Raw genomic sequence first — 12,183 nt, 5'->3', positions numbered from 1 at the left:
TCTTTTTCCCCCAACTGAGATAATTCCGTTGAGATTACAAATGGACATTTAATTTTAATGCATCTAACAGCTCATAGATAAACATTTTTTAAAAATCAATGGCATTTTTTTTAAAGATTTCATTTATTTATTTGACAGAGAGTGACCACAAGTAGGCAGAGAGGCAGGCAGAGAGAGAGAGGAGGAAGCAGGCTCCCTGCTGAGCAGAGAGCCTGATGCGGGACTTGATCCCAGGACCCTGAGATCGTGACCTGAGCAGAAGGCAGCGGCTTAACCCACTGAGCCACCTAGGCGCCCTCAATGGCATTTTCTATAATAATCTGTTTCATCAACAACTAATGAGCTTTCAAGTACCTTATTTTGTTGAGTCCAAAATGAGACAGCAGTTGTAACCTAAGCTTACTGCTAATTCTATAGAAACTCAAGTGTTACCTAACCAATAGAAGAGCCAATATTTTTATATCTTCAAAATAACATATGATTATCATATATGATTACACAGGAATTTACTTGTACCATCTTTAGCAATACCTTTATTCATCCAAGTTCCAATTAAGAGTATTTCTTCCAACCAGGAATTTGGTATCCTAGCATGACTGTTTCATTATTTTTTTAAAAAAAAATTTTGATGAGAAGCCACTGAACAATGTAAGCAGAGATATGGCCAGATATTTACTTTTGAAAGATCTCTCTGGAACCAATCAAAGGACAAACTGCAATAGAGCTAGAATGAGTCAAGAATAGTATGAAAGCATCCAAGCAAAAGATAATTAAGCTGAGGTTTCTGCTTCAGGCTAAGATGAAGTAACAAGAATGGAATTCATCCTCCCTCCTGAAACAACCAAAAGAAAAAAAAATGAAAAAAAAAAAACAGAAGGAAAAAAAAAAAGACAAAATATATGAAACAATGGTTTTCAAGACACTGGACATCAGCCTAGAATGGACAGTGATCTTTGAGAGATAGTAAATAAATGAGGCAGGTGATACAACTGCCCTAGCTTCTGGCTTTGAGAAAAGTTTCAGGCTACAGTGCAGAGAGTGGAACTGGGGTTGAGAGGGAAGAAATGGAAGTACCCTACTGTGTGGTTCTTACACTATATATGTGATAAGATATAATAATATCTTGAGAAACCTCATGTATTATTGGTGGGAATATAAACTGATGTGGTCACTATGGAATGCAGTATAGAGTTTCCTTAAAAAATTAAAAATAAAATTACCATATGACTCAGTAATTCTACTACTAGGTATCTACCCAAAGAAAATGTATGCATCTAATTTGAAAAAAATGTATGCATCCCTGTTTACTGCAGCATGATTTACAATAGCCAAGACATGAAAGCAATCTAAGTATCCATTGGTAGATGAATAAAGAAAATATGCTATATATACAATGGAACACTACTCAGCCACAAAGAAGGAGATCTCACCATATGCAAAAACACAGATGGAAGCCATTCTGTGAAGTAAGTAAGTCAGACAGAGAAAAATAAATACCATATGATTTAACTTACATGTGGAATCTAAAATCAAAGCAGAAACATACCCATAAAACAGAGAACAAACTTGTGGTTGCCAGAGGAGAAGGGACAAGGGCAAAGGACAAAATGGGTGAAGTGCAATGGGATATACAAGCTTCCAGACAGAATGAATTAAGTCACAGCAGTGAAAGGTAGAGCAAAGGTAATATAATCAGTGGTACAGCAATTGCAGTAGCATCATATAGTGACAGTAGCTATAGCTGTGGTAAGCACAGCACAACATACAGAGTTGTTGAATCACTATGCTGTACACCTGAAACTAATGTAATTTATGTGTCAATTATATTTCAATAAAAAATAAAATACTAATATCCCTAGAAAGTAGACTGTGATAAGTTAAAGATGCATATTTTATCTCTTAAAGCAATCACCAAAATAACAAAACAAAGTTAAACCAATTTTTTAAAAAACTAGAATCATAAAAACCACTTATCAATCCAAAAAAGGCAGCAAAAGAAGAAAGGTAATAAAAAACACCAGGAAAAAAACAGAAAACAAATAGCAAGATAGTAGCCTAAAATCTAACCACATTAATAATCACATTAAATGTAAATGGTCTCAATACCCCAACTAAAAGGCAGAGATTTTCAGATTGCAAAAAAAAAAAAAAAAAAAAAGGTAAGACCCCAGCATAAACTGTTTATAAGAAATGGATTCAAATATAAAAACACAATGGGGTGCCTGGGTGGCTCAGTAGTGTAAGCATCCAAATCTTTTTTTCTTTTTTTAAGACTTTATTTATTTATTTGTCAGAGAGAGAGCACAAGCAGGCAGAGTGGCAGGCAGAGGCAGAGGGAGAAGCAGGCTCCCTACTGAGCAAGGAGCCCAATGTGGGACTCAATCCCAGGATCCTGGGATCATGACCTGAAGCTGAAGGCAGCTGCCTAACCAACCGAGCCACTCATGTATCCCTAAGCACCCAACTCTTGATTTCAACTCAGGTCATGAACTCAGGGTCATGAGATCGAACCCCAAGTCAGGCTCCTCACTGGGTGTGAAGCCTGCTTAAGATTTTCTCTACCTCTTCCTCTGCCCCTCTCCCCCCAAACACACACACACACACACACACACACACACACAGATTAAAAGTGAATAGATGGAAAAAGATACACAAAACCAATAATACTAAAAAGAAAGTCATATTAATATCAAAGGAGATTTCAGAGCAAAGAATAACACCAGGAAAAAAGTATATCATTTCACAATAATGAGGTCAATTAATCAAGAAGACATAATAATCTTAAATCTTGGGGCACTTGGTAAAGAATGAGGCTCTTAATCTTGGGGATCATGACTTCAAGTCCTACACTGGATATAGAGATTACTTAAGTAAATAGACTTAAATCCTAAATCTTTATGCACCTAGTAAGAGACTTTCAAAATACATGAAGAAAAACTCATAAAATTAATATGCAAATCCACAATTATAGCTGGAAATTTAAATACTCCCCTTCAATAACTGATAAGAGCAATAGGCAGAAAATCAGGCAAGATACAGTAGACTTGAACAACACCATCAACCAACGTGGCCTAACTGACCTTTATAGAACAGTCCACCCAACAACAGTCAAGTGCACATGGAACATCTACCAAGATATACGATGTTCAGGGACATAAGAAAAAGGTCTTAAAAATACATAAAGGATTTCTGTTCCTGAAACCAATATTACACTGTAAATTAACTAACTAGAATTTAACTGAAAATTTTAGGAAAAGAAAAAAAGAGTAACTTAGAATAACTTGGAATTCCTTTTGCATGGAAGCCTCTTCATTCATTTATTCACTACATTTATAATGTAAATTTGGAATACATTATGAAGTTATTGAAGACTATATCAGATCAAAAAAAAAAAGAAAAAGAAAAAGAAAGAATGAAAAAGTGATAATAAGGATTCACATAAGGATTCACCACCAGCTGAGTTTTCATTTTAGGTATTTTTACATTTTAGATATTTTTACAAGTTAGAAAAAAAGCAAACAACCACAACATATCAAAATTTGCAAAATACCTAAAGCAGGACTTACAGGAAATTTATAGCATTAAATTCCTATATTAGAAAAAAGGAGGGGTGCCTGGGTGGCTCAGTCTAAGTGTCTGTCTTCGGCTTAGGTCATGATCCCAGGGTTCTGGGATGGAGTCCCACATGAGGCTTCCTGCTCGGCAGGAAGCCTGCTTCTCCCTCTTCCACTCCCCCTGCTTGTGTTCCCTCTCTTACTGTCTCTCTCTCTCTGTCAAATAAATAAATAAAATCTGTAAAAAATAAAATAAAAAAACAGTTTTAAGAAAAGAAAAAAGAAAGGCCTCAAATCAATGATCTAAGTTTCCACCTTGATAAACTAGAAAAAAAGAACAAATTAAACATAAAGTAAGCAAAAAGAGAAAATTATTAATAAAGATTAATGTAAAAATCAATGAAATAGCCAACAATAGAGAAAATTCTTGAGAATAAATATTGGTTCCTTGAGCATATTAATATATTAAAGGAATACTAAGAAAGATTATGAATAAATGTATGCCAGTAAATTTGATGAGTTAATGAAATAGAAAAATTGAAGATACAAACTAAAAAGGCTCACTCAAGAAGAAATAAATAACCTTAGTCCTATACCTATTCAAGAAACTGACACTGTTATTAAAAACTTTCCCACAAAGAAAACTCAAGGATCATGTGTCTTTACTGGTGAACTCTAGGAAGTATTTGAAGAAAAATAATACCAATTCCATACAAAGTCTACTGAAAAATTGAAGAATACTTACCAATTAATTCAATGAGGCCAGCATAATCCTGATACCAAAAACAAAGGTATTATAAGAAAACTATGAACCAATATCCCTCATCAACAAAGATACAAAAATCTGAAACAAAATTTTAGCAAATAGAATCCAACCATATAATAAAAGGATAATGACCAAGCGGGGTTTATCCCAAAAATGCAGGGCTGGATTAACATTTAAAAATTAATCAATGTGGGGGTGCCTGGGTGGCTCAGAAGTTAAGCATCTGACTCTTGATTCTGGCTCAGGTCATGATCTTGGGGTTGTGAGATCAAGCCCCAAGCTGGGCTTATGCTCAGTATCCAGTCTCCTTGGGATTCTCTCTTTCTCTCTGCCCCTCCCCCTGCTCATGTACTCTCTCAAATAAATTAAAATCTTTATAAGACAATCAACATAATTCACCACCTTAGCAAATAAAAATAGAAAAACCAGGCAATCATCTCAATAGACACAGAATATTCATTTGATAAAATCCAACATCTATTCCTGATACAAGCTCTTAGCAAATCAGTAATAGAAAGTCACTTCCTCAATTTGACCAAAGGCTTTTGCAAAAGAAATCCCCACAGCTAATATTATATTTAATCTTGAAAAATTGAATGTTTTCCTCCTGAGATCAGAAAAAAGACACCGATGCCTACTCTTACCACTTCCCTTCAAGACTGTACTGGAGATACTAATCAGGGCAATCAGACAAGAAGAATTTTTTTAAGACCTTATGTATTTAAGTACAACACCCAAGATGGAGCCCAAACCCACAACCGTGAGATCAAGAGTTGTGCTCTACCAACTCAATCAACCAGGTGCCTCCACAAGATGTTTTTAAAGACATTCAGATTGGAAAAGAAAATAGTACAACTTTCTTTAGAAGATTTCATTATCTCATTTGAAACTCTGATGGCATCTCACTAATAAGTGAATTTATTAGCACGGTTGCAGAATATAAGACCAATATATAAAAATCAAATTTTTACATATTTTACCACAATTTTAAAAATACTATTTATAATAACATCAAAATCTTTGAAATAGAAATAAATCCAACAAAAGACATGAAAGACCTGTATACTGAAAACTACAAAATATTACTGAGAGAAAGTATGACTCCTAAATAAATAGAGAGATATACCTTATTTATCAGAAAATTCAATATTGTTAAGATGTCAGTTCTGTCAAACTGATCAAGCTTTTTTGTAGTCACTGATGAGTTGATTCAAGGGCGCCTGGGTGGCTCAGTGGGTTAAGCCGCTGCCTTCGGCTCAGGTCGTGATCTCAGGGTCCTGGGATCGAGTCCCGCATCGGGCTCTCTGCTCTGCAGGGAGCCTGCTTCCTCCTCTCTCTCTCTGCCTGCCTCTCTGCCTACTTGTAATCTCTCTCTGTCAAATAAATAAATAAAATCTTTAAAAAAAAAAAGAAAAGAACAAACAGCCAAAACAACTTGGAAAAAGGGAAACAAAGTTGGAAGGCAAACACTATCTAACTAAAAGAGTTATTATAAGACTATTGTAATCAAAATAGCATGGTATTGACATAAGGACAGACAAATAGATGAGTAGATCAGAATACAAAGTCCACCTGGGTGGCTCAACTGGTTAAGCATCTGCCCTCATCTCAGGTCATGATCCCAGGGTCCTGGGATTGAGTCCCGCATCAGGCTCCTGCTTCTCCCTCTCCCTCTGCCTCTCTCTCTCTCTCTGTCTCTCATGAATAAATAAATAAAATCTTAAAAAAGAAAAATAAGAAGAATACAAAGTCCAGAAATAAACCCATACTTGTATGGACAACTGATTTTTAATAGAAGGTATAAGGCAATGCAGTGGGAAAATGACAGAATTTTCAATAAATGGTTCTAGAACAATTGAGACATCCATGAGCACAAAAAAAGAACTTAGATCCACACTTAACATATACAAACACAACATACTCAAATTAATACAAAAGAGATCTGGGGCCTAAACATAAAATCTACAACTATAAAACTTCTAGAGGAGAACATGGGAGAAAATCCTTGTGTGACTGTGGGTTAGGCAAGTATTTCTTACATATGGCACCAAGGGATGATCCACAAAAGCACAAAATGAAAAACTGGCCTGCAGAAAAATTAAAACTTACCATTCTTGTCAGAAAGACAAGCCACAGGCTGGGAGAAAAATCTTTGCAAAACGTCTATCTCATAAAGGATATCCATTTGCATACATGTGTCAAAACTCAAAAAAAATTACATACACTTTCAATATTTACCCTGATTGTATTATCAATTATAACTGAATAAATCTTTCAAAAAGATGAAGTTGAAATAAGGTAGCATCATAGGAGACGCACATAAAATACAGGAGAGAGGCAGAATCCTCAGGACTTGGTGACAGAAATAGGTGAGAGATGCTCAGTTTCCTTTATTAAATGTGGAGACAAGTAAGAACTTCAAGTAGCTATTTAATATAAACTGAAAATGACTGCAGTGTCAAATCACCGCATTGATGCTAGTGGGGGCTTTCCTGTTGTTGGAAAAAAAGTATCTAAAAGAAGCCAAGAGATGGGGTGCCTGGGTGGCACATGGGTTAAAGCCTCTGCTTTCAGTCCAGGTCGTGAACTGACCTGATCCCAGGGTCCTGGGATCAAGCCCCGCATAGGGCTCTCTGCTAAGCGAGGAGCCTGCTTCCCCTCTCTCTCTCTCTGCCTGCCTCCCCACCTACTTGTGATCTCTGTCTGTCAAATAAATTAAAAAATTAAAAATTTAAAAAAAAAAAAAGAATCCAAGAGAAAGAAAAGCCAATTGTATCTTCCACCCCAAAAATGTAGCAACGATGGCTGAGGTATTTAACTCAATGACTTACAGATTCTCTTAGCAAGTAATTTTTTTTTAAAGATTTTATTCATTTATTTGACAGACAGAGATCACAAGTAGGCAGAGAGGCTGGCATAGAGAGGAGGAAGCAGGCTCCCCGCTGAGCAGAGAGCAGGATGTGGGGCTGCGTCCCAGGACCCTGGGATCATGACCTGAGCCGAAGGCAGAGGCTTTAACCCACTGAGCCACCCAGGTGCCCCAGCAAAGTAATTTTTATGTAGCTAAAACCACAGGATAAACATCTTTCTCCCTGGGTTTATGTAAAAGCAAAAAGGGGATGCCTACTCTTTTATACTGATCTGACTTCTGAAATGGTTCAGACAGAAGTCCGATGCCACCTGCCCCCACTGGCAGAAAGGCCAGCTCTGCTGGGTTGCTCTCTAAAAGCCTCCTGGTTTGCCAGTACTCTTCCAGCAGCCTCCTGTGAAAAATCCCATCCTACAAAGAATAGTACAGACAGAACTGGAGATCTGTTGAGTTTATGTCATTATTTCCAAATTACTATTTGGAATTATTTCCAAATTATTCCCAGTAGAGAAGAAAAATTTTCTAAAGGCAAAGTTCAAAGTCACGCTAGAATACTGGGTTCTTTTGCTTTTCACTGGAATCATATTATTTAGTTAGAATCAAAGTTGATAGTTTGAGACGTCTTTGATCCACACAAATGAGGAGAGAAATTATTACTTTGTTTGGCTGATAGCATCTTTTGAAATCTCATGTCCAGGAAAGGGGAGAAAAAATAGTAATGATGCACTTTGTTTAGAGGAATGGAAACCATGTTTTAGAGGAGAATCTTCTTAGGTCAGTGCCTCCGACCACCCCTCTAATGGCACTGTTACTGGTTCTACTGGCTCAAGTACGCAAACAATAATTCGGGTTCTCAAAGATTCTACAAAATCTACCTGACCTCCCTTCCTTTAAAGAACTGCCACCTCCCCCCGCCCCCTTCCTGCCCACCTCTCCACAGGGTCTTAGAGGGATTGGAAATTGCTGCACTCCCTCCCAGCCCATACATCTTCTCTCACTGCCACTACCCCACATAAGTCTGTGATCCAGACTTTTCCAATCTGATTCTCCCTCCGCCACATCTGACCGTTGAGCAAAGATACTTAGAAGACAAATGAATGAAGCAGAGACATCTAAAAGTAGCCAATTAGAAAAAGCCAATCCCCAAGCTCCTGCTGCTGGGACCCCTGGAGTTACACTTTGCTCTTGATTCTTCCCCAGCCCAGTTTGTTCAGCTCTTTCTTACTTAATTTTGTGTAACAAAGAATTTGGTCTTCACGTCAATTTCTTTCCGTGGTGGTGATAAGAATCCCTCCCTCCGTTATTCAAGGTGCTGCCCTTGGATCACACCTGAGTTTGAGCTAATGAGATGACTCTGCAACGGGGTGGGGGGGGGCGGTGCCAGTAACCAGGAAGACTAACGAGGTGACTAGTGGATTGGGGCTTTGGGGCAGGAGATAGTAGCCCCAAACTTCAGAAAGGACAAAGGGGTGCAGACTGAGGCCCTTCATGGAGCCAGTGATGCAATCAATCATGTATATGTAATAGGACCTCCATAAAAGCTCTGGACACTGAGGCTCAGATGAGCTTTCTGGTCGGCAAACACATTCACGCTTAATGTGCTGGGAGGGTTACAGGTCCTGATGCCAGGGGAAGAGACAGAAGCTCCAAATTCAGGACCCTCCCAGGCTCGCCCTATTGTTCTCGTGGTTTGGTTGGCGTTGGCCCGAACTCTTATCCATTATAATAAAACTGTAATCATAAATACAGCACCTTCCTGAGTTCTGCGAGTCATTTAGCAAATTTATCAAACCAGAGGGCTAGTGGGAACCCATGATTTATAGCCAGTCGGTCAGAGCACAGGTGGCTGGAAACACCCAGAGTTTATGGCTGCTTGGTGGCTAAAGTGACAGCAGTCCTCTTGGGGACAGCATTGTCTTGGGGACTATGACCTTAACCTGTGAAGTCTGCACTGACTGGGTATTCAGTGAAAGAATCATATTGCACTATTTCATTCCACACTCTCTTTGATTCATATTCCTCAGGTGTAAATGGAGGCAATCACAGTATTTCTACTTCAGAGAGTTTTGTGTAAAACGAATGAGTTAATCTATATAAATCACTCTCAACAGTGGCTACCATATATCAAATACTATATAAATATTAAAGTTGCTTTTTAGTTCTCGTTGTTTTTATTACTGAAGTCTAGAACTGGCTAATGTAGCAATTATCAGGCTTTTCTGTTAAAATCTAAATAACACTGAGAAAACACTGGCTCCCACCATCAGTCAGAAAATGTTAACAACACTAATCATGTAGATGGTACTGGCACTAGTCGGCGAATGTTCTGCACACAAATGAACACTGCTGATATCTATCTCCTCCAGCAGGACTCAGGCCAGCCGGCTTGTGCCAGCGCCAGAAGATCACGTGCTTTTTGTAGCTCTGGAAATCATCACTCCAGAGATTAGGGGCCTTGTTCTAAATAATGAAGCAAACTGTTCGAGGAATAGTCCACACAAAGATTCTAACTTTTAGCTTGGCATGGCACATACCAGGCATGGTACATGATGAGTGATCATAAAACATACATGTCACCTCGCAGCTTAGCTATGAGCTACCTCCCGGCACACTGGAATGTTTCTCTGCTCCTCAGTAATGGGAACCAACCCTTCAAAACTCACTCCATTGTCTTTCATCTTCCTGTCATTTAGAACATATCTGGAAGTGTTCCAAATAGTTGCTGAATCCAGGAATAAAGTTCTTACCAGAAAATTGTCTTGGCTGCATTTTAGTCTTATGATTTCTTCCCTGTTTCTGCCCTCTCTTGGTCACTTTCCCTTCCCAGCTACTTCTGTGGAGTTTACAGAGAAGGCCAGGAATGCTTTCCCTCCCATCTTCATTCCAACTTCCCACTTAATGAAACCCACTTTTCAAACCCAGGCGCCATGTCCTCATGTAGTTACAGAAAAAAGAAGAAAACTAAAATTAAACAGAATAGAAGATTTTTCCTGGCAGTGCTGGTGTAATTCCAAAAAGCATTTCACTGGTTGATCTTATATCAGTACACAGCCAGAGCTGCTCAGGAGCTATTAAAAAAAAAAAAAAAAAACCCACAAGGAACTCAGCTCCTAAAGATCTCCAGAAAGCTGTCTACATAGCTAACTTACGCTTCTTTTAAATTGATAATCTCATGTTTCCCACCTACATTATACATGATCCCTTCCAGATCTAAAATTCTACAATCCTAGGTAAGATTAAAACAAAAATAGAAACAGCCTCATTTCCTACCAAAACTGGGTTTCTCTACCACCAGACCAGTACTTCCAACCAGGATGGCATAGAAAGCACTGACTCGGGGACAGGAAGGTACAGGTCTAAGTCCTGGCTCTGCTATCTACTAAGTACATGACAACAAACAATCACTTTGTAAATCTGAGCAAAAGGCTCCTCACCTACAAAAGCAGAGGCCCTGGTGGTCACTTAAGTTTAACCCTTCTTAGTCTCAAGACCTCCCTATAAGACCCTGCGAAGAAACTGCTTCCAGTCTTGTTAGTATCAAAGGACACTAACCACAGACGAGATGGAGAGGAGACTAAAACCCTATTTTTCCCTTCTCTGTCAAGCTTCACACAATTAGATATGCTCTTTCACTCAGAGCTCTGAAACAAATGCTTCAGGGGAAAAAAAAATGGTAGTCATGGCTTAACAGTTTTCTGCATCAGAAATAACTCAAGTTTTTATTTAATAAGTTCAACAGGAATCCACAGAATGACATGATGGTTGAAGGCTCCAGGAGCTAATCAGGCTGCACTGACAAGATGCATACAGGTACAGGGTCCAGAACTAAGAAGTAGAAAGTCCTGTTCAACTCTGAGCTGGTCAAACCACCCCTGCAGGTCTGTGTCCAACTCTAGGAGCTATGATCTAAGACAGTAACAAAAATGTTCACAGGTAGGAAACCAAGACAAGGAGGAGACTGAGATACATGTTTTCTTCAAACAACCTGGAAAAGAGAGGACTCAGGGGGAGAATGCATCTTACTTCCAGCCAATCTTTGAATCATGTAGGTCTCAGCAGAGACCAAGCTGAGACCAAGTGGGGAGCTATAAAGGAAGGGGCTGCCTCAAAAAGCCAGCAAGCTCCCTATCTCTGGAGAAGAGCAGAAAGTGGGGTCGGTGGTGAGAAGGCAGGTGGGGACCCAATGGAATTCAATTAAAATTCCAACAAAGAGCAGCTCCAACACCGGAGCACCTTCTCCCACTCCCAGCCCAAGGATTAGATTCAGTCTTATTCAGTGACTATATGTAGAACCATTTTAATAACTTGCTCTTAGAAAGCATTTTATCCTCATATACTTTTAAAGCCAAGTCCCTGCCCATCTTCTTCTGTCTTCTCTAAACCTTTCCAGCAACAGAGATTGACAACCAAGCTGCCTATTACCTTCTGAAGACTTCCATGCTTTCCACAGGTCCTCCACACTGATGAGCTTATCCTCACCATGGAAGGTGCTGTGTTTCACTGTCGGATCATGGTAATTGAGGTCTTCCCTCAGGAACTGCAAGGGAAAAGCACACAAGTCACAAGAGATACCTAGGAGCCAGCCCACCAAGATCTGCACTCAGGCCATCCAGCTTTCCACAACACATTCCATCTATCCAATGTACATGTGTACCACATCACTCATCTGTCCTTCCATGTGCCTATGTCCTAGTTGACAACTACACTGCCTCTTCTTCTTGGTTGTATGTCTCATTTGAACAAAAATGAGTAAGAGAGTCCTTTCTCATATTTTTGTAATTATGGAAAGAAAGATACTAACTGATAGTTAACCGGAATTCCATATGCTAGAAGAAGGAAGAAGGATAGGAAAAAAGAATAATTTGTGATCACTTTTTTATATACTAAGCAATATTCCAAGAATTTTTACAATACTTTTTCATCAAATCCTCTATAACCAATGAAACATCACACCTATTTTACAAACATGAACAATAATAACTCTAAGATAATGC

General features: G+C 38.7%; 1 protein-coding gene across 6 annotated transcripts in view; it reads right to left on the bottom strand.

Annotated features, from left to right (window-relative positions):
* Positions 1–12,183, bottom strand: part of STIM1 (stromal interaction molecule 1) — a 193,311-nt gene that overhangs the window by 47,522 nt on the left and 133,606 nt on the right. For all 6 annotated transcript variants that reach the window (XM_044258665.1, XM_044258666.1, XM_044258663.1 and 3 more), the window contains exon 3: positions 11,612–11,726. In XM_044258665.1, coding sequence (XP_044114600.1) covers positions 11,612–11,726 — 115 coding nt within the window. The remainder of the gene's footprint in view (positions 1–11,611; positions 11,727–12,183) is intronic.

Source organism: Neovison vison, chromosome 7 (assembly GCF_020171115.1).
Source record: "Neovison vison isolate M4711 chromosome 7, ASM_NN_V1, whole genome shotgun sequence".
NCBI lineage: Eukaryota > Metazoa > Chordata > Mammalia > Carnivora > Mustelidae > Neogale > Neogale vison.
This window is presented reverse-complemented; position numbering and strand designations above follow the sequence as displayed.